Source organism: Pygocentrus nattereri, chromosome 9, assembly GCF_015220715.1.
Source record: "Pygocentrus nattereri isolate fPygNat1 chromosome 9, fPygNat1.pri, whole genome shotgun sequence".
Classification (NCBI taxonomy): domain Eukaryota; kingdom Metazoa; phylum Chordata; class Actinopteri; order Characiformes; family Serrasalmidae; genus Pygocentrus; species Pygocentrus nattereri.
Window position 1 is genome coordinate 17,507,028 of NC_051219.1, and position 23,252 is coordinate 17,530,279.

A 23,252-nucleotide genomic window follows, 5' to 3' on the forward strand; every position below is an offset into this window, starting at 1 on the left:
GGCGGACCGCAGGGCCACAGTGTAAAAAACTACTTAACAGAACAGTGAATTACACAGACCGCAGATATTTACAATGATTATAACTGATTTAAACCAGGTGAACTAATAGCGACAGTAATAAGCTGAATATATGTTAAAGTACTTTCTGTTGCAAGGTGTGTGGCCCAAACCCTAGCACAAACATTTAATCCCGTGAAAAAACGCTCTCCCACGTTTTCATGTTTTACTGATAGGCGGAGTCTTATTTAGCCACGCCCCTGTATTTCAGAGCTGGAAGTGAGACTGCATCCCTGTCCCTGTTCAACCTTCGGCTGCACGACTTTGAAAATCTTAACAGATTATAACAAGACAGGGCAACTCACACTATACGGCTGTTCTTAGCAGTTTTTTGGGGGCGACTGAAATACTGGGGGGGGGGCACCACTCAACTGCTGCTGAAGAGAACGGAGCTCACTGAACTCTCGCGAACTCTCGCGTTCTCCCGTTGCTAGGAGACGCAAAGTCGTGGCGCTGATCGCTGCTGTTGTTTCCTTTGCCGTTTGCGCGGAGGCAGTAAATAAACTACACGTAAACATGTTAAAGTGAGAGTCACTGATTTAAATATGTGATCATGGTGGTATTTCGCAGAGGTTTAAATGTACATAAACTCGGTTGTGGTCGTGCCTTAAACTCAGCTCATTAAAAACATTCGTTTTAAACATGAGTGACTTTCCGCCATTTTTCGTTGTTTTAACTTACTTGCTGTATTTTTCCTCTGCCGCTCTCAGTTTTCATTGGCTGTTGCAGGAATCCGATCAGATTGAGTGTTCGACCAGTTTACTCGATTACGCCCAGAGTCGGGTCGAAGAAAACAACACGAACGCGATCTGGAGGCCAAAAATCTGAGTCGGCGGCCCGCACTGCTCGATCCTCTGTCCAACTGCAGACTAGAGCCAGCCAGCGCAGCCTTGGCCAGACGGAGAATCCGGGGAAAAGCTGGGTGGCTAAGCTAGTTAGCTAAAAGTCGTGTAGTGTAACCCAGACTTTATATGTACCGATACATGTGGTACAGTTTCAGAAGCATTATTATTGTTTTATTAACGACAAAATGAACGTTCATTCATTTGTTGTGATAAAATAAACATAATTAAGGTTTAAATTCATCCATATTCTAAGCCGCTTCTCCCTCAGGGTCGCGGGTTAAATTCACTCAAAACAAAAGGATTTTAGTCTGATGTCCAAGACATTTAAAAGCCTGAAATGTGTCTTGAAATCTTTGAACCAATTTGGTAGATTCGTTCAGTATATGAAAGTATTTCCATATGTATAAACCTTTTTTAAACAGAATTTGGTACTATTAGCTGTCCTTTACAATCTATTAAAATCTTATTATGTATAGACCAGTGGAGTATTGCTACTGGTCTATTCACAATTTCTATTCATAATAAAAATTGGAGACATTGTCCATCAGTCAGCATTATATGTCAGCTTCATCAGATATTCATATTCATTAGATACAACAGCTCAATGACCTTTTTATTTACCCATATACCCTATACATATATATATATATATATATGTATGTATGTATATATGTATGTATGTATATATGTATGTATATATATATATGCACACACACCATCCACCCACACACACACATACATACACATATATTGCATGGTGGATCATTCTCAGCGCTGTGGTAACACTGATGTGGTGGTGTGTTACTGTGTCTTGCGCTGGTCTGAGTGCATCAGGCACAGCAATACTTTAGGAGTATTTAAATTCTTCAGTGTCACTGCTAGACTGAGAACACCTCATATCTCCATTTTTGACAAACTGATCATGCCTGTTACCCTTTACATTGTATGTAAATTTCATGATGAATGGATCAAAAGGGCCCAAAATGACTTAGAAAAAAGTCTGGTTCCATTAACTTACATGAAAAGAACAGTATGCTTTTTTCTTTTTCCTGTATATCCTTGGAGATATGGGGTTACAACAATTGTGATATATAGATAGATATAACAGTATAACAGTATTCTAATGTACTAGATGTGCCAAATGTGATTAAAGTGATGACATTTACATCTACACTATACATGTTAGCTATAAAAGTATATAAAATGACAAAGATTTTTAAAATGGCAAGTAATTCTAAATCTTTCAATGACAGACAGACAGACAGATGGATAGATACTGTTTTATGATAGAGAAAAAATGAATGCGTTTCAAACTGCTGTGAGATATTTTTAGATTCTGTTTAGTGTCTTAACATCCTATTAACAATATGTAGGCATCAACATTACTGACTAAGGCAACTCCATGAAATCCCTCACAAGTCAGTGATTTCAAACACTACATTAAAGCACAGTCCCTGTTGCACCCCTACCTTTGCTCATTTTTAAAATCTTTTTATTTCTTTCCTTATAAGAATCCTGAAGCCTGCATGATGAGTCCTATGTCAAATGAAAATGACCAGACCCCGTTTATCTGACAGGGCCATCACGGAGATGCTCGGTTTCTGGGAACAAATGTTATCATGTCATCATAAGGACTGAATTAACCAGAAATGCATCCTGCAGCACGGCAGCAAAGCACACATAGAGTTTTTGCTTGCACTTACACTGTTTTAGCCAAGGCGTTTTGTGCTAAGCATAAATGCCAAGGATTGGCCATGCCAGCTTTTCTGCTGATGAGGAGCTGGTAAGTGCGAAAAATCAACCACCCCCTCAACACCCAAGAAACAAAGCTCAAAGCGCAATAATAATTCACACTTTCTCTGAATCAGTCAGTTTAATTTGAATTTAAGGATGAAATTCACAAATTGACATTATCTTTTCAAGTTTTATTTGTATTGATTATCAAAATAACAAAAGGATAAAAAACCCAGCAACATATTTAACATACTGACATGTCCCACAGCAGTCTTCCCTGCTCTCATAGGCCTCTATGGTTGAGGTACAGAGTAGGGGTTCCCAATCCGAGTCCTGGCGACTCCATGCGCTGCACATTTTTGCTTTCCTACACTCCACTCTACACACTTGACCAGCCCACTACAGAGCCAGGTTAAGGCAGAGCCTGGCTGCTTCCTATTTCTCTCGTAGTATCAAAAACATGACTGCAAATTGTGAGAGGGTACCTATGACCAGTTCTTAAATCAATGGAGGGTATATTAAGTTATATGGCTATTAACCATCTATGCAGGACATATTACAAAAAGTATCAAAGAAAACGTACCTGTCTTTCTGACACTAGCATTATTGCTACTGAATGCTGATTGGCTGGTGAGCTGAAAAGTTAATCACCTGAGTAAAGCAGTTTGCTTTCACTGATGTCATGAACATACATGAGGCACTGTTATAAAGTCCTACAACTTCAAAGAACTAAAAAATATAAGAACAGTGTTGAAATATTTTATGTTACGTGTGTAAAAGTAGAGGAAGGCAGTAGATAGGGCAAGATGGAGGCAGATGATTCGCTATGGCGACCCCTAAAGGGAGCAGCCGAAAGAAGAAGAAGAAGAAGAAGTTGAGAAAATAAGCATTTTTCTATATACAAAATGATTAAGCACTTACAAATTCTGACTTTTAAACCTTTTAAAGAAAAGCTCCACAGGAACTCTTCATTTTGGACTTGTTCAGGAGCGCCCTCTAGTGTTTTACAAACCCAAAAGACATTATTCCTTATGATATAGTTAGGTGAATCAGCTGTGCTGTATGAAACAAAGCACACTGGGATTGGGAACCCCTGGTACAGAGGTAAGTGATTCTGGCTTTAAGCTGTGAGACAATCAAACAGACAATGAAGACTAATCCACAGTCCTGCATGTTGACTGTGTTCTCATCAATGAATCAGGCATAAAAATTCTATCAGTTCTCTAATCAGTCAATTATGCCTGTCTCATGTCGGTTTCAGTAGGTCATGTCTTTGAAGCTTGAAAGTAGAGCAGTTTCCGAAGAAAGTTGAAAGACCCAGGCATCTGTTTGTAAAGGCCTTTAGCAGATATCTGAGAAACTTCATTGTTCACCTGCACAAAATAATATATAGGAAGATACAGTCGTGAGTAACTATACATAAAAATGTGCTTATGTTCACTTCAATAACACAAAAGCTCAAACGTTTGCATAAAACTATACAAAACTGGACAATTTAAGGAGAAATATCATTTATTGGTGGCTTCCCGTTTGAAAGTGATGTTTTTTTCTCTGAACCTGCAGATAAAAAAATCTTCTCCACCATTCCCAGTGTTACATTATTAACGCTATTTTGATTGCGTGCTTGTTTCAGCTGTGCTGTTTCGCTTGAAGACATAACAATTGATTATCGACCTAGATCAAGTAGATTAGGATCTCCTAACTTGAGATAAGATGCTGTCAGATTCCTACATTAAGATTTGTTTCGGTTATACACATTCATGAAAATCTTTTCATTACTTTGTCAGATCTTAACTTGGAACAAAGGACGTTCCTGTTATATGGCGCCAGAACTAATCATCCAACATCCGTATCTGACCTTAATTTCAGATGAAAAGTTGGATATCTAAACTTTGAGACATAAGTATGCGCAATAATTATTTTTATGGTATATAATTATACAGGTCTACGCCCTGGCCTGAGCATAACCTCACAAACAAGTACCTCTGGGCCATTATTAAGCAGATCGACATTCCTGAGTATGGATTCAGGACCCAGTGCTGAGATATTTGAAAAGAATGTTTTCAAGGATGAGTAATAACATAAACTCTGTTTTATTTATGGGAACATGAAATGTGATTTCAGGTTTAGCTTTGCCAGAAATCAAGCTGGTTAATTTACCTAACGATTGCTGACATAAAAAATTATTTTAAGGATGAACTTTCCATTATATATTAGTACATTTATATATATATATATATATATATATATATATATATATATATATATATATATATATTTTTTTTTTTTTTTTGTGAGAACTACACTTAGACTCTAAAATATTCAATGACACCACTGTCAAGCTAATAGCAGAATAACACATTCATGATCATGCAGTCAGAGATGAAAGAGTCAAGTAAAGGAAAGAGACATACCACCATTAACATGGTGACGAGGTCATCAGTGACTGCATTCTCCTCTAGCACGCGATCCAGTGTCTCCACGTACCAAGAGCCTGCAAATGTATCCCTCCATGACACATATCCTGTGGGCAGAACCTGTTCAGTGCTGTTGGCAAATACTAACTAAAAGTCATTGTTGCTATTTTAACAAATTGATGGGAAGCCCTGGAACATGACTGTAAGCATGTTGTTTTGCCTAACTGCATAAAAACACAATGTCCTTGACCCTTTGAAGTTAAGACATATTACTTCAATTTTGCTATGCTATTCAAAAGTACTTATGTAATTGGGTAAATGACATGGCATGCATTTTTTGTGTTTAAATCCATTATTTTCCTAGTTAATAATTTAATACACAATATATACAACATATAAGATTGTCTATGTGAGTACATATTCAGTATATCAAAATAAAATTCTTTTTAGGCATTTCTGCCACCTAAAGTCTAAAAATGTCAGGTGGGCCGACCGTCCAACTATGTATATAGATTAAGCAAACAATTTTAAAAGGTAATTTAGTCATATAAAATTCTACGTATGAAACTTTAGCAGTCTACGTTCACAACCTTTAACACCACAACATGTTGAAACAAACCAGGCCTCTTCAAAAGTATTCAGCTCAATAAAAAAACTTCTGTCTATAAATTCTGATTTCAATATCATGTAGCACAACTGACAACAAAGGACTTTTATTCTGAAGTGGCCTGGTATTCCATCATTAAGAAGACCCCAAGTGACCTTGATGCAAAGACAAGGTCAGGAGCTCTTTCATAAATATAAAAAAATGGTTAGTTGGAGTCAGCCTGGCTCAGACAGGCTTTATGAACTGCACCTATTTTGATTTACATTCTGTATACAGCTTCAGGTCTGCAATTTTGACAGAATTTCTCCACCAGTTTTGTTTCTATGCGCTACGAGTGAGAAATAATATATATTACTAAAACACACTTTTGCTACTGCTGACAATAACTTCTAAGGACTGCATTAAATGAAGACTGCAACAAGGTTTGAACATCCCCAGGCGAATTACATGTTCTGTTGATTTTCTAAGTGAAAATAAGTTAACACATGCCCTGATTCCCATTTGGCCCCTCAGGGTCCCCTAGATGGTTCACATTTTTCCTTTAACCCTAATTGCTGTGAATTAAGTTGAAGCAAAAACGTGGGCCGCCTGAGGACTGGGTTGGGAATCAATGCTTTACAGAGACCAAATGTAAATATGGCATTTTCTGAAAACTTTAGTGCACAATTTCTATTAACATACTGGGGAAAAAAAAATAAAACAATGTAGAAAATGTGCCCTAACTTCTGCATGGGCTGTACTTTTGTTGTATTTCTCTCCCAAGATGTTAAATTCAGCAAATACACAGTAACAGTGCATTAAAAAATAGAGGACATGTCAGAAAATGTCATTTGACCAGGGATGCCCAAATGTTTGCACGTAACTGTACACACACACTTGCCTGGAAAGGTAGAGTAAGATACTAGAATGTCACTGGGTGTGGGAAGAGAGGCCCTGGCGTCAATCTCATCAGAGAAGCTGAGTGAGTCACTGCTGGAGGACAAGGGGATGGCGTCCGTCTGATCATCAATACCACCTGGAGTGGGCTGCACCTCGTCTGGAGACACCTCAAAACCAATGTCTCTCTGATCTGCCAATGTATGTCATATAAGCTTGAGCAGAGACAAGCAGAAACTAGAAAACAACACAAAATTTCTCTTTTTTATTCTATTTTCTCTATTTATTTTCTTTTATTTAATTTCTCAACCATGCACTTTGAGCATGTATGAAAAGTGCTCTATAAATAAATTTCCATAGTGTAAAAACCTCTCTTGCCCTGAATCTGTGGTTTAGTCACTACAAGAAAATGAGCAGATTCTATTTAAAACACAATCCACGGAAAACAAAGCTACTAGTAAAGATGAAGTAATGGCTCCTGTGCTCACCTCCTCCACATGCTTGTATGAAGAAAAGTTTGGGCTTGCTCTGCAGAGATGAACAGTTCTGGCCATTCAGGTAGTTTGTGATTATCTGAACAGGGACAGAGGGGCCGTCCACACCGTGCACTGCTCCAGGGAAGCGGTTGTGGCTTGCCTGAACATCAGAGATGAAGAAAAACTATATTTAAAACATTTACTAGTGAGTTTTAGCCAAAAATACAATTAACATATAGAACAAGACCTGGAGTATGACATTATTGTGTGATTCAGTTGCAGGCACGAGCTGAAGGCAAAAGAGAGTGGCCTTCGTTTAGCCTACTACAAACCTCAGCTAAAGGAAGTGATTTAATGTGATTTTATGGAAATAAATCTTGGATACATGCCCATGTAGACTAGGGACATAGGAAGTTGGGGTGCTGAGGGTGCAGATTTTAGATTTTAGGACTTAGATTCTAGATTTTAGGACTGCTAGTGCTAAAAATAATAATAAAAATGTTCTTCACTTAACTGGTAAAGTCTCATGTGTGCTTGTTTTAGAGTAGAGTTTGTATTTTTATGCTGTATTTTCATTACAGAGAGCTGAGAACTGCTGGCCGCTTTAAAGGCACGTCGCTAAAACACAACCAAGTTGAGGTGCAAAAAAATCTATGCAGAGTTATAGTTCAGTTTTGAGCACAGCAGCTTAATATACATTTTTATTATATAAATTATATAATAATAAAAAAAAATCATCTACTGTAATACTGAACCTTTTATCGACAATTATTTCTCTCGCTTGGTGAGTGTTCTAGTGTTGAATCTCACCACTGGGCATGACATAATTGGGAACTTCACCACAGATCAACAATCTGATTGATCAGCACTCCGCTCATCTGCATACAGTTCATCCAGAATGAGGGAGTGATGACGTGGTTTGTCAGTTATCCAGGGTGATTCAAAAAGATTCATCCGGAAGTGATTTGTCATTTGTAAATCATTACAGAACAATGCAGTAAATGGTAAACGGTTGAAGTGAGCATAAAGTTTATTATATAATTTTACAAGTGCTCCTCCAGCTGTACAGACAACATCAACGTGATAGTCAAATTCATCCCATACTCGATTGAGAAATGTCCGGTGTCACTGCACTCAAGGCTATGTGATTCCGGAGATCATCCAGTGTTGCTGGGAGTGGCACAATATGGTGACTATTTTCTTAGAACTGTTGGTAATAACGACAAATGCTCTGACCTGCTGGAGATTCACTGCCATGCTGAAAGTCCATGACCCCCCTCTTTCAAATGGTATGTGATTGGTTCCTAGGCGCCTCACAGTAGTAAAAAAATGGCACTTTGAAATCAGATGAATCTTTTTGAATCACACTGTATATTACATTATATTGTCATCTTCTGCCTGATAATAGACCCGTATGACACATTCTGACGTAAATTAGCAAAAAAAATTGCATGAAAAAAGGCTAATCATTCTGCGTGATGTGATTTTTCAAATTGCATATCTGCTTCTTTGTCATCAGTTTAGCAATTTAAGTTGAACTACCCAGGTCGCTGTTGCTCAGCCAAAAATCAAGCACAGATCTTCACTATTATTTTAAGGCTCGTCTGTTGTTTTTACCAGCTGCAGCTCAAGCTGCAGCAACGATATGAGAGCAATAATCTGTAAAGAGTGACAGTTCAGTGCCGACGTGCTGGCAGAACAAGAGGAAAGCCAGCTCTGTTGATAAATTCCCTCATTTCATTATAAAAGCAGTGAGCTGAACAGGGTTTGTGTTGAAGACACAGGTTTTTGAGGACCGGTTCAGCTGTGTGATGCAGACCCAAATACGGTTGGAGTGTTCACACATGTCAAAATGGAGCAAACTAAAGAAAACTGATAGTTCTGTACTGAACTAGGTATGAGAAAGCGCTCTGAGAAACCTCTGCATCTCTGGCTAACTGTCTGCACTGCATGACAGCAGCTGCGCTGTTTCAAACTGATGAAGTTTATTTAGCCTGTGACTGCAGTGTTTTTATTTATACATCTCTACTAGCCCTATATGAACTGCTGTCTCCCCCTGAATGCAGGCCCGCTAAGCACTAGAGGGCGCTTCATAGCCCACAGGTTGAGAAACCCTGCTACAATCAGGTGTAGACATCTTATAACAGCCTTTGAGTTTCATTACAAAATGTCCAATCCAAACTGCCATAAATTTTATGACATAATGATTCATTTAGGCACCTAGTGCTACCACTTCATCTCATATTTATTACATTTTTACATCCCCAATTCCAATGAAGTTGGGACGTTGTGTAGAACATAAATAAAAACAGAACACGATGATTTGCAAATCCTTTTCAACCTGTATTCAATTGAATACACTACAAAGACAAGATATTTAATATTCAAATGGATAAACTTTATTGTTTTTTGCAAATATTCACTCATTTTGAATTTGATGCCTGCAACATGTTCCCTAAGAATTTGGGACAGGGGCAACAAAGGACTGGGAAAGTTGAGGAATGCTCAAAAAACACCTGTTTGGAACATTCCACAGATGAACAGGTTAATTAGAAACAGGTGTCATGATTGGGTATAAAGGGAGCATCACTGAAAGGTTCAGTTGTTCACAAGCAAGGATGGGGCGAGGTTCACCACTTTGTGAACAACTGCGTGAGCAAATAGTCCAACAGTTTAAGAACAACATTTCTCAACGTGCAATTGCAAGGAATTTAGGGATTTCATCATCTACAGTCCATAATATCATCAAAAGATTCAGAGAATCTGGAGAAATCTCTGCAAGTAAGCGGAAAGGCAGAAAACCAACACTGAATGCCCGTGACCTTCGATCCCTCAGGCGGCACTGCATTAAAAACCGACATCATTCTGTAATGGATATTACCACATGGGCTCAGGAACACTTCAGAAAACCACTGTCAGTGGACACAGTTCGTCTCTCCATCTACAAGTGCAAGTTAAAACTCTGCCATGCAAAGCGAAAGCCATATATAACCAACACTCAGATACGCCGCTGGCTTCTCTGGGCCCGAGCTCATCTGAGATGGACTGACGCAAAGTGGAAAAGTGTCCTGTGGTCTGATGAGTCCACATTTCACATTGTTTTTTGGAAATCATGGACGTCGTGTCCTCCGGGCCAAAGAGGAAAAGGACTGTCCGAATTGTTATCAGTGCAAAGTTCAAAAGCCAGCATCTCTGATGGTGTGTGGGTGTGTTAGTGCCCATGGCAGGGGTAACTTGCACATCTGTGAAGGCACCATTAATGCTGAAAGGTACATACAGGTTTTGGAGCAACATATGCTGCCATCCAATCAACGTCTTTTTCAGGGACGTCCTGCTTATTTCAGCAAGACAATGCCAAGCCACATTCTGCACGTGTTACAACAGCGTGGCTTTGTACTAAAAGAGTGCGGGTACTAGACTGGCCTGCCTGCAGTCCAGACCTGTCTCCCATTGAAAATATGTGCCGCATTATGAAGCGCAAAATACGACAATGGAGACCCCGGACTGTTGAGCAACTGAAGTTGTACATCAAGCAAGAATGGGAAAGAATTCCACCTACAAAACTTCAACAATTAGTGTCCTCAGTTCCCAAACGCTTATTGAGTGTTGTTAAAAGGAAAGGTGATGTAACACAGTGGTAAACATGCCCCTGTCCTAGCTTCTTTGGAACATGTTGCAGGCATCAAATTCAAAATGAGTGAATATTTGCAAAAAACAATAAAGTTTATCCGTTTGAACATCAAATATCTTGTCTTTGTAGTGTATTTAATTGAATATAGGTTGAAATGGATTTGCAAATCACCGTATTCTGTTTTTATTTTTGTTTTACACAACGTCCCAACTTCATTGGAATTGGGGTTGTATTATCTTAAGGCCTTTTTAAGGACATATATGTTTACAAATGCACATTTGATATTTATACATATTTATATATTTGTTAACTCGCAATGTATCACTCAGAAACAAAAGTATCTCTTGGGTTAAAAAATGTAATTGGGTTTTAAACAAAAAACAAAAAAGATAGAACATAAACTTCATAATAATGCATAGAATCTGAAATACGTAAAATATTGTACACAAATAAGGATAGAAAAGTCACAATAAAATGAGTTAATAGAAAATAAAAGTTGTACCTTAAATTAAAACATTTTATCATGTCTGCATTTTACCTTCCTTACCTCAGTGCCATGTGACAGGATGACCACCACGCAGCAGTCATACACTGAATGATCCATCTTAGCAAGTGAAGACAACTCGTGTTTTATTTGCTACCAGGAAGAAAAAAAGCAGAGGCCTGTTACAATTACAATGAAAACATCACGGAACTATCCAGATCAGCATCTCATACTGATGCACTGAACCTGTTGATTATGCACACACACTTACTTTGCATTTCAGGTTCCTCTTAACAACAACGTGAAAATTGAGGGATTGGAATCTTTTTTCTAGCTTGTCACAGTCAACGTCAGACCCCTTACGCTCCTTCAGGTTTGAGGAAGCGTCGAACTCCACATTGTTAATGATCAAACAGATTCCGCAAGGACTGGCATCCATCTTATAACTCTGTATGCATAAAAAGACATCAGAATACAGTGCAGTGCAAAAGTCAGATATCACCCTTTCATTTATTTCATTCCCTGTTAAGATGAATGTTTACTACTTACTGTAAACTACTGTATTCACAGCTCAGACGTCTAGTTTCAGTGTTTTTGTGGAGCTGTAGCAGCTTCTTCTTGACAGCTACAAATCTTTTCAGACCCACAGGCTTCATTTCCTTCTCTCTCGAAGTTAAAATCTTTAAGTACTGTTTATCGGATAGAGACAGTTTGGGTGGTCTACTAGGCGTTGCATGATTTGGACCAAATTCTCAATATCTTATCATTTTTTTTTAATATTTGAATTTCCCTCCTTTCCTTATGTGGACTACCTTATATCCAATCTTCTCTAAATTACCTCATTTAACTCTTTTAGATGCAGATGAGAAATAAATTTGCAAAGCAGCTAAGGTGTGTATGGGTTTTCATTAGTGTGAAAGTTAGTGTCTCTTTGAAGGAGAACATTTCTAAACCTTTGAGAGCAGCTTCTGGTGGGAGGACACAGCTGCAACTTTTGCAAGGTTGAACACACTAAACACTGAAAAATGCAATATCAAGCTTACTCTATATGATCCAACATTTTCTGTTAACTACATTTTCCCGTTTTTTTTTTTTATCTGACATTGAAAAGTGAATAGCTTGTACTTAAAGGACATTTTTGACCTGAAATGATATAAACGAAAGGGTGGCCTCAACAACAAACCTTTAATAGGCAGAAGAAAAGGCTTATACGAGTCTGTTGTTACCTGTACACTATCACGCCTCTGCCTGGGTGGCCTGGGTCTGTCTCTGTCAGGAGCTGTGGAAATACCAGTCAATCTGCTCAGTCAAGCATACCAAAATCTACAAAACGTATTTTTAAAAAAATAAAAATCCAGAATTTAATCTGATCCAAATGAAAAAGGCCACTATACAATCCAAACACAATTGTTAGAAAAATTTCTGAATCAGAGTATTGGACTTAGACAAAATTCATATGGAAAGCTTTGCAAGAATAACAAACACCACTACTTACAACGCTGTCAAAATTTTAGAGCAATTGATTCTTTACAAACGTAACCTAGGTTTGGTCAATGTCAAGCTTCTCAAAATCGCAACTAAATTGTTGAAAGCTGCTGAGTATCTGGATACATGTAAATTTGCTGTTTCTGTACTATCACAAAAACAGTGAATTAAAATGTGTTTAGTCTGGCCTAGTTTTATATGAACTGTATGGACTGGGGAGCAAATGGTTTTGTAACTTTATCCACATTTTCCTACCACGTTATCAACAATAGCAAGGGAAATTCAGTTGTCAGTTATATGAGCCCTTTAATTACAGCTGGCACAACTTCCCCTTACAGTGTGACGGTGTGCTATTTGTTACAAGACTTACACGGGCTGGGAAGTACATCCAAAGGCAGTGTGGTCGGTTTCAGCGGCACCAGCTTCGGTGAAGCATCAGCTCCGTCATGGTTTTTGCCATTCCTATTGTTTTCAGGATTCCCTGCTGAATCATGAGACAGTAATCATGACGAACAGAAGTCTGTGGTGATTCAAACATGGCAGATTTTCGTATTAGATGCTGTGGAGAACAATATGTCGTAAAATCACTCACGAACTGGGAGGGGGATTACAGTAGGTTGCACACGGGGTGAAACAAGGATGGAAACAGGACCTCCACTCTCTAGCAGCTCTGCCAGGCTGGCTTGGCCAGTTTCACGAAGACAGTCCAGAAAGGCTGGGAAAGCTCGACTGCCTCTGGTCTCTAGGTCCTTCACCAGCTGTCTGGCTTGAGCCCGTCTGGTTCCAGAGCTCTAAGAAAGTCACAAAGCAGTTTTTTTTCCCCACAGCTTAGAACCCAAGAGATGTTCAAGGATGTTCAGCAGCCAGAGAAGTAAAGTAAAAAACAAAAGCTACTAAAAACATTTAAGCCCTTAGTAAAAACTATATGTACATGGCTGTTGCTGTTTCAATGTTTTACTATTACTAAATCATGAACGCGCTAATGGAAATGTCATACGTGCCTTTACTACATATGATAAACCTAAACTTGTGGCTGGCGATGAATGTCTACAAAAATAAAAGGGAAATTCCACTGATTTTGTACGATTCCTCCATCATGAAGTCATTGAGATGTAAACAAATTCATTCCGAATGTTTTGATGTGAAAAGATGTATCGCAGAGAAAGTTTCTTTTTCCCATTCTATTGTCATTACAGAAGTGATGATAGGAACCAGGGGTCAGGATGTCTAAATTGCAAATGTAGGCATTTTTTTAATTTTTAAGTATTGCTTTTTAAAATTGTTTTTTACAAAAATAACTGGTGAACCTACACCATGTTATATCATTGCTGTCGGAAGAAAACGTTGTATCTCCATTTTTGGCATTTTTCTGTTTTTGACATAATTTGAAAGTATCTGTTACTCTTTACATTGTTTGTAAATTTTATGATGAATGGCCTAAAAGAAATTATACAAAAATGACATGGGAAAAATTCTGGTTCCACTGACTTACATTGAAAGTGAAGTATGTTTTTTCCTTCTCCTGTAAAGTTACTATTTTGGAGATACAAGGTTTTCTTCCGACAGCAGTGATATGTAATGTTGAAGTTGGCAAACTGGTTTTCTTTGGGGATTATTTCATTTCGCAACGTCCTGTTTGTACCTCTCCAACATGAATGGAGTTTTTTTATGTAATTTCAGCCAAAAGCTCATCTCACAACTACAGTTAGTAAAACAATGTCTCAGGCATCAGACAACACATCCATTTCATGTAAAAACGTTCTATCATGTAGCTGCAAGGGGCATTAAAGTCTCCAGGTGTCAGTTCCTATCATCACCACAGTGAATGAATCTCACTAGGTAGGTTTTTTACAGACTGTAAGAGAATTTGTGGCATTCCCACTAATAAGAGAAGCAAACCAGTGACATTTTCTGTAATAGGTGTCATTTCCCTGCATCTCATTAGAAAGCCCCATCACCTCACCTTTATCTCATCTATCATGTCCTGAGTGAAGATGCCCCTTGCCAAAAGTCCATCGTAGACATCTGAGGGATCTAAACTCGTCACCAGATTAGTCCTGTTCTGCTGAAGGACCTTTTTATGCCTGGCTTCCATTCTGTGGACAGTGAAAACCGGACGTTAGCGCGACGCACAGCTCTTCATCACACGAACACAGCGTCAACGTTAACGTCGGCTAGCTGAGCTCGGCAGACTAACCGCTCTAATACACAGCTAACAACAAAACACCGCAGCAGCACGTTGGAAACCTTTAAAACACTGTTAACTGATGTAAGACCGTGTAACTGTATGTAAGGCTGGCTGATACGCACTTCCCTGTTTACATCACGCTTCCAGCACAACCCTTACGTCACTCCTTGGATGCGTTAGTGCAGCACGAGCGGCGTAGGAGAAACGCAGATTCTGCGACTGAAACGTCAGTGTCCCGAAACACAGACCAACAGGAACAACTGAACTATTCCTGTCAGCATGCCTACTCGCCCGCTGCTGCTGCGCGGCTGCAACATACAGCGGGATTTTCCGGTATGAAGGCTAAGAAACGCCCCACGCGATGATGTATGTCGAGAGTTGGGGGAACTTTTTAAAAATTACACGCAGAGCCGGTTTAAGCGAGCCTGGCCTCTTCCTGTTTCTATCGTTATATCAAAAACATGACTGCCCAACGCCAGGGGGCGACCGCGAGCAAGTCCTCAGTGAATATGGGGGACTGGAGCGAAACAGCTAAAAAAGAAAAAATAGAAAAAAGTTCAAATGGTTTCTGTCCGCTTCTCCGGACATTTCTTCAACTTTAGAAATGAGAAAGACGGGTTTCACTTCCTTTTTCTGTTTTCTTATTTTTTGTAGCAAACAGATGTTGGGCTGTAGGACGCCGACATTACTGAGAGCTGCTCAGTGCTGATTGGCTGGCATTACTGATACTGAGTGCTGATTGGCTGGCATTACTGCTGCTCAGTGCTGATTGGCTGGCATTACTGCTACTACATTTATGGCATTTGGCTGACGCTCTTATCCAGAGCGACTTACAATTTGATCATTTTACACAGGTAGGCCAAGGTGGTGTTAGGAGTCTTGCCCAAGGACCCTTATTGGTATAGTGTAGGGTGCTTGCCCTGGTCGGGGATTGAGCCCCAGTCTACAGTGTAGAAGGCAAAGGTGTTAACCACTACACTAACCAACCAAGTGCTACTAAGTGCTGATTAGTTAGCATTACTGCTAAACAGTGCCGATTGGCTGATATTACTGCTTCTGAGTACTGATTGGCTGGCATTACTGCTACTGAGTACTGATTGGCTGGCATTACTGCTACTGAGTGCTGATTGACTGGCATTACTGCTACTGAGTGCCGATTGGCTAGTATTACTTCTACTGAGTGCTGATTGACTGGCATTACTGCTACTGAGTGCCGATTGGCTAGTATTACTGCTACTCAGTGCCGATTGCCCGACATTACTGCTTCTGAGTGTTGATTGGCTTCCATTACTGCTTCTGTGTGCTAATTGGCTGGCATTACTGCTACTGAGTGCTGATTGGTTGGCAAGTAGAGCAGCTCATTGGGTGAGTGAAGCAGTTCACGCACTCTGATATCATGAATGTCCATGAGGCGCAGTTATGAAATCCTATAGAGTGTAAAAGTGCTAAAAATATAACAGCGGTGTTGAAATATTTTATGCCGTTCAGTAATCAGGAAATGAATCCAATCTTAAAAATCTATAATGTAATCTATAAAACCGCGCCCTCTAGCGGCTGGGACCATATTACAGAGTGGCAGGTATACACACACACACACACACACACACACACACACACACACAATATGTTTCCTTAGCAAAGTTACTGAAGATGTACCCTTGAGGTTCACCCAAAGAGGCTGACTGATGCAGTGCTGCGCTACAGAATGTAACATGACAAATAAGCTTGTTGTAATGTCTTACTGTATTGCCTATTTAAAATCTGTAGGTAAGACATTTTGATAGGCATGGATTTAGTGATTCTAGGGCTCTAGACAACATACAGGAATGGGGCCCTCTATGCACATTATCAGAAGAATGGCAAAAATTCTATCTTGAATCTAGTCAATATATCAATAGTTATCCTTCTGAAGGTCTTGTAAGAATATCACAATTTTACTTAAGTAGTTTGTTAACTGAAACGATCTCACTATAGTGGCCGATCGTATTGCTTGTTTTAAGAAATATGTTAGAAACAAGCAAAATGATCTGTCAGTATAGCGAGATAATTTGATACAGAGTAATGTAGAAGTAAAGAAATGAGGTTACTTTTTCCACAGAGTAATACGTGGCATAACCTCATTACATTTTGGAAGAGGGAACTTGTAGTGGATTACTGGTTCGAGTAATTATTGTAACACTAGAGCTATCTATGCTAACACTGCGGCAAGATCTTCAATATTAATTTCTTTCTTTAAGTTTTTACTTAAATGGGTTCTAGAGAAAGGTTCCGAGAAAAAGTCTGTCAGATTCATGATGTGTTCTTAAACTGCAGACCTGTTTGCAGCGTTGTGCTCTTGAGTGTGAATGTCAGAATCTTAACGAAAACTGTGTGAGTGGGTTTTAAGAAGACATTTCTTCTTAAAAATGGTTAGTGAATAAAGCCCATTAACGCTAGCACTATGTATGGTCTGCTGAGCCTGTCAGCACTCTGTTTTAACTGAAAAAGACGAAGTGAGCTTTCGCTTTCCTCTCTATTGTTGTCTCTGTTTTTTTTCTGCTGCCCTTAGATGACTGTCTCTCAGCATCCATAATGTAGATTATTGCTTAATTGTCTTGTTCATACCAGTTTGTCTTTCCGCAGTTGTGTCATTACATAACAGCATAGAACAGTCCATTATAACCATGACAGGGGTGAGACTGCATTGACATTACTGGAAATAGTCATAACAATCGCAAATAACAGCTAGTTCAAAATGTAAATATATTTCAGAACAGGTTATTTAACATCAAAACCTAGAGTATATCTAACCTGTATGTTCAAGGGGGGCTTGGCTCATGGGGGTCCTCAGAGACTGCCTACCTTTGCCTAGTGTAAAGGCCACCTTTGCTTACATCACCTTATCAGAGGGTAAGTAATAACATTTAGTGGATTCTGTATAATGCAATCGAAGTACGGCTATATCGCCAGGCAAAACATTAGGAATGTTGAGGAATTTATATAACTCAGTGGAAAAGACATCTGATGCAACCTGCTTCCCAGCCCTGCTGTGCCCTCTGTAATGATAATACATTAGACACATTCATGCATCCATTCTGGGGTTGTCTAGAAGTGTTCATTTTTGGAATAAGATCTTTGAAATGATCTCTTCATCAACTGATGCAGATTTCTGTACAACTCCACTTTTCCTATCTTAGCTCACTGAGATCTGAATTTGAGGTTTGACTTTATTGCTTTCGTGTTCTGTTGATAAATCCGCTCTGACGTTGATAGTATGCCTGTAGGATTCTGTAAGTTCTTTATATCTGTACAGTAAAAAAGCTCCACTTTTCCTATTGCAAAGAGAGTACGCAAACTATGGCTGGCAGGCCTGGCAGACAACAGACAAACAATTATCGTTCAGTGCTGGCTTCCACCTCACTCTCTTACAGTTACTCACTGGCTGCAGTCCTTTACAGAGACCCTTTATTTAGAATGATCTTCAGCTAAGGTTAAGAAATCCAGCTGCGATGATGAGATGGTTTAAAGGAATTGAAGACTTTGCTTTTATCCTGATGTTTTATGAAAGTATGCTTAGATGGGATAAGAGGGGATGGGTGAAGGGTAAAAGGGGTTGTACAGTGTGTTTGTTGATTGTCATTTTATGTATGTTGAATGCAAATTTTATTACATTAAAAAAGCTTGAATTAATATTTAAAGCAATACAACTTTAGAAAAGGTTACTATACTAATGTTATGCGTGTATGCGGTGGGGCCGGATAAGTAGACTTAAGGCTTTTTACTGTGCAACACATTCAATCTTAAGAAATACCAATGGGTAATCTTAGAGAAAACTCGAGTATGTTCAAGTCATGACACATTTTCCACAATGCATATATAGAAATGCAGCCCAAAGTTGTTCAAAAAATGTGCAAGTAAAGCAAAACGAAATAAGCATAAAATATTAATTTAGCACAGTAATATTAATTTAGAGGTAAAATGAAAGTATGTTTTGAGTTGTTTTTTTAAGTATTATTATTAGTAGTAGTAGTAATATTATGGTTTTTAGTATTATTAGGGTATTATTAGGGTTAGTAGTATTCTTCAAGAACATATTCAAAATATTTAAATAATTAATTTAAAGTCGCCTGTTACAATCTACAAGCTCATGAGAAATGTGGCCACTAGACGGCGCTCTGCCATAACCCAACAACGTTTGTTGCTCCAGCCAAAAGTTTCTTGCTCTTTCTCCCAAAGCCATACTGACTTGTGGTGCTTGGCATTGTACAACTGTTTTTGTGCTTCTTTTGCCTCCTGAAATGGACGGCTTTAGGACGTTCAAGCTAGTCAAATTAAGTTGATTTACATGATGATTTCAACCCTCATAGGAAGCTATGAAGATGCCATGGTTAGAAAAGTTAGACCAGGATGCAGCTGAAGAAAAGAACAACGATTGTTCAGATTTAGCATGTGTAAATCAGTTCCACGACTAAGTCATGCTTTCTCAACTACATGATATAGCAGGCCTGGGCTAAGACTCTCTCAATGACATAATGAAGCAACAGTGCTTGGGTTCATTGTAAGCAAGTCATTATGCAGTCTTTCCAGGGAACAGCTTAAAGACGTGTTCTTGCTGTTCGGGCAAAAAAGTCTGCCGTATCAGCAAAAAAAAAGGATGACAGTGGATGTTTGAGTGAAGAATAACACTGACAGTTATCTGGGCAGGCTTAGAGAAGCATGAACAATTCACCGCTAGTGGAGGGAGAAGGTCTGCAAGGGTGTGGTTTCAAGTTATATTGCATTATATTTTTAAAGAGCCCACATCATAGAAAACACATTTCTTAAATGACCTCTTCTTGTGATGTCACAAAAACACATTCACACATATCCATCTGCACTGTAAGGTTAGGTAAGTTCTCATAACTTAACATAAATAAGCACCGGTGAACAAACGTCCAAGTTTAAGTTCAGTGAACTTCCATGTTAGAATAACTCAATTTTTTGTAAGATTAACATGAACACACATTTCTGCAACTCATATATTTTTATTGTTTTATTTGACCTTTCTGATGACATATTTTAATAGCTAATGGCGTTACTACTTCTGATTAAGTTATACTGACCATTTTGCCAAACACCTATGGATAAACCCTTAGTGTGAATAGAGTCCCCCACCAGCACAGACTCACACTCGGCAGCAGGGAGAATGATAATTTGCCCTTTTAGCCAACACATCAGGTCAGATGGCCGAGTGAAACACATATGAAAAGTATACACCCAAGGGAAAGTACACTAAGCGGAATAAAAACATGCTGAGGATGGGTAAAATAAGAGGAAAGAAACACCCATTACGCAAACAGATAGAGCTAAAAGTACATTTTTGTTATCGAAACAAATGTCACTGTGTTTCACTGAAACAGCACACTTCAGTCAGTGTTTCACTCAGCGACACACATTTGTTGAATAATATTAGTAAGGAAAAAATGATTAAAACCAACAGAAGCACAGTTTTTCGAATGTGGCGGTTTCAAAGTCACACATGACGACAGACTGAACTACACTGCAAGTTGATTAAACTCAAAAAAGCTATGTGGGTGTATGAAATCATCCAAAACGTACCCTTAACTTAAAATAGCTGAGTAATATGTGGCATACGTTTACTTTTTATATACAATAGACTAAATTTGTTTGAAGTAAAACAAAATATTAACAAAGAGTTCAGCCTACAGCATGTTAGCCCCACCCATTCACACTGAAGTTATATAGAGAGTATCAGCATGAACTGCTTTTTGAATGAGACAACACAGGGCAGCCAATCAGAACAGAGGTCTTTCTAAAGGCATTGTAAAAACAGGTTTAAGAGAGTTTGGAAAATTGTCATGTAAAAAGGAATTAGGACTGGTTTTGGTACGTAAAACCACAGAAGAGTTGTAAGTGGACTTCAGGAACAAACTAAAATACATAGAAAAAATGTAGAATATGGGCCCTGTTAGGGTTCTGTGCTCATTCTTATTTGCGCAGTCCAGTGAAGTAAAGCCTGCCACAGACAAAGTAAAAGACCCGAGGAAAGAAACGAGAGAGACGTTGAACTGTTTCTCAGAGTGAGACAGAGGTACAGATTATGGTTAGACCAAAAGAGACAGAGACAGTAGATTAATACTGCACACATGCTGGATCTGGCAGAAGCTGGGCTATGGACTTGGCTGCAGACTAAAGCGACCTTCATCAAAACATCATCCAGGAAAGGTGTGGAGGCCAGCTGCAGCGGCCTGAGGTGGAGAAGACAAAGATCTGCGCAGTGGTGAATACTGCTATAAATATTTTATCGGGTGCTTTGTAAGAAACAAAAAGGTAGTAGATACGACTTCATGAGAGTGGGTTAAGCATTATTTTTTACCCTACAAGATTTGTCTCATGAACTTCTACAGCAAGTGGGCTTCATGCTTCTCTTGTATGACTGCTATTTCTCCTTGGCACCAGACTCAGTCAAGATCAGGTGTGCAGCTCATTAAGGAACAGAGGTGGAAAAGTCTTGAGTAATTATATTTGGAAGATCTGTAATTTATTTGAGCCCTCTTGTAAAGAGCACTTTTCGTAAAGAAAAAAAACATACTTTTTAACCCTTACATTTCCAGTTAGACATTTAGCTTAATATAAATCTTAAAGACTAGGGGATTTTACTCTCTTCTCAATCAATTGAGTTGCTGCACATTGTAATTTATTTATGTGTTATTTGTTAAAAACATCTGACCAAATCCATATCACACACAAACTCACACAGTAAGCCACTTATCCTCCTGGATCGCAGGGGGTGCCGGAGCCTATCCCAGCGCCCTCTGGGCAGAAGGCAGGAGACACCCTGGACAGAACACCAGTATATCACAGGGCAGACACACACACACACACACACACACACACACTCACCTGACTGCATGTCTTTGGACTGTGGAATTTAACTGGAGTACCTAGAAGAAACCCACGCAGACAAGGGGAGACTATGCAAACTCGGCACAGAAAGGATCCTGGTCGCCCAGCCAGGGAACCGAACCGAAGCCCTTCCTGCTGTGAAGTGACAGAGCTACTCACTGTACCCACCATGCCGCCCCCAAATTCAGCAGTAACATGAAACTGCCCACAGGTATACTCATTTATCTTTGGCGAGAACAGTCCTGTTGATTCTTTCCTGCATCACACGCCCTCCATTCTTCCACATTTTGAATAAATTAAAAAGGCATGTTGTCAAAAATTAGAAATACATCTACATCTGTTGTAAACATGCCTACTTGCCTTCTGCAGTGGTGCTGTAATAGTTCTGAGAGTGAGGTTTCCCAGTTTAAAGTTTAGGAAAACCCCATATCTTTAAGGTGAAAGGAGCTTTTGAAAAACGTGTGTTGGGGTGGATACACGAGGGAAGGCTGTGTGAAAGGTTTTTTCCAGCTAGCTGTCTAATGCAAAAGAAAACGGGATAGCTCATGTTACTGCTTGGAAGCTGATTATCACATCAATTTTTATTGCCCTCTAAATCAGTGCTTTTTATTTATTGCTTTGGGTGGATTCCAAATGTATGACTTATTTGCACAATGCATGCTGGGTATTATGGTGCAAGAATACTGCTAAAAGAAAATGGGTCCAAAATTGTGAAATCTGTCAAACTGATGAGGCTGATGCATATAGTGCTGTACTACAGGAGGCACAGCACGACAAATAGCACGAAAATTAGTTTTAGGCCAGAATGGCCTTTTTCTGTGCTGTTCCTGCTGTTGGTAAGCGATGTTACAGCCCTTTTACTGTGCTGTTCCTGCTGTTGGTAAGTGATGTTACAGCCCTTTTACTGTGCTGTTCCTGCTGTTGGTAAGTGATGTTACAGCCCTTTTACTGTGCTGTTCCTGCTGTTGGTAAGTGATGTTACAGCCCTTTTTCTGTGCTGTTCCTGCTGTTGGTAAGTGATGTTACAGCCCTTTTTCTGTGCTGTTCCTGCTGTTGGTAAGTGATGTTACAGCCCTTTTTCTGTGCTGTTCCTGCTGTTGGTAAGCGATGTTGCAGCCCTTTTACTGTGCTGTTCCTGCTGTTGGTAAGTGATGTTACAGCCCTTTTACTGTGCTGTTCCTGCTGTTGGTAAGTGATGTTACAGCCCTTTTTCTGTGCTGTTCCTGCTGTTGGTAAGTGATGTTACAGCCCTTTTTCTGTGCTGTTCCTGCTGTTGGTAAGCGATGTTACAGCCCTTTTTCTGTGCTGTTCCTGCTGTTGGTAAGCGATGTTGCAGCCCTTTTACTGTGCTGTTCCTGCTGTTGGTAAGTGATGTTACAGCCCTTTTACTGTGCTGTTCCTGCTGTTGGTAAGTGATGTTACAGCCCTTTTACTGTGCTGTTCCTGCTGTTGGTAAGTGATGTTACAGCCCTTTTTCTGTGCTGTTCCTGCTGTTGGTAAGCGATGTTGCAGCCCTTTTACTGTGCTGTTCCTGCTGTTGGTAAGTGATGTTACAGCCCTTTTTCTG

At 39.3% G+C, this 23,252-nt stretch overlaps 1 protein-coding gene across 4 annotated transcripts; it reads right to left on the reverse strand.

The window, feature by feature from the left end:
• Positions 1 to 2,760: 2,760 nt before the first annotated feature.
• casp9 (caspase 9, apoptosis-related cysteine peptidase) lies at positions 2,761 to 21,696 on the reverse strand. Of its 4 annotated transcripts, none has more exons than XM_017694277.2 (11): positions 21,683 to 21,696; positions 14,576 to 14,708; positions 13,205 to 13,403; positions 12,983 to 13,096; positions 12,354 to 12,406; positions 11,399 to 11,575; positions 11,191 to 11,280; positions 7,025 to 7,172; positions 6,541 to 6,729; positions 5,051 to 5,160; positions 2,761 to 4,009 (listed from the first exon to the last, which is right to left on the reverse strand). In XM_017694277.2, exons 2-11 carry the CDS (start codon positions 14,705 to 14,707, stop codon positions 3,902 to 3,904), a joined length of 1,320 nt encoding a protein of 439 aa, XP_017549766.1. In that variant the 5' UTR covers position 14,708; positions 21,683 to 21,696; the 3' UTR covers positions 2,761 to 3,901. The 4 variants fall into 4 exon arrangements, with proteins under 4 accessions (XP_017549766.1, XP_017549765.1, XP_017549767.1 ...); XM_017694276.2 differs by lacking the exon at positions 21,683 to 21,696 and adding an exon at positions 14,923 to 15,168; XM_017694278.2 differs by lacking the exon at positions 21,683 to 21,696 and having other exon boundaries at positions 12,983 to 13,093; positions 14,576 to 14,916.
• Positions 21,697 to 23,252: the final 1,556 nt, after the last annotated feature.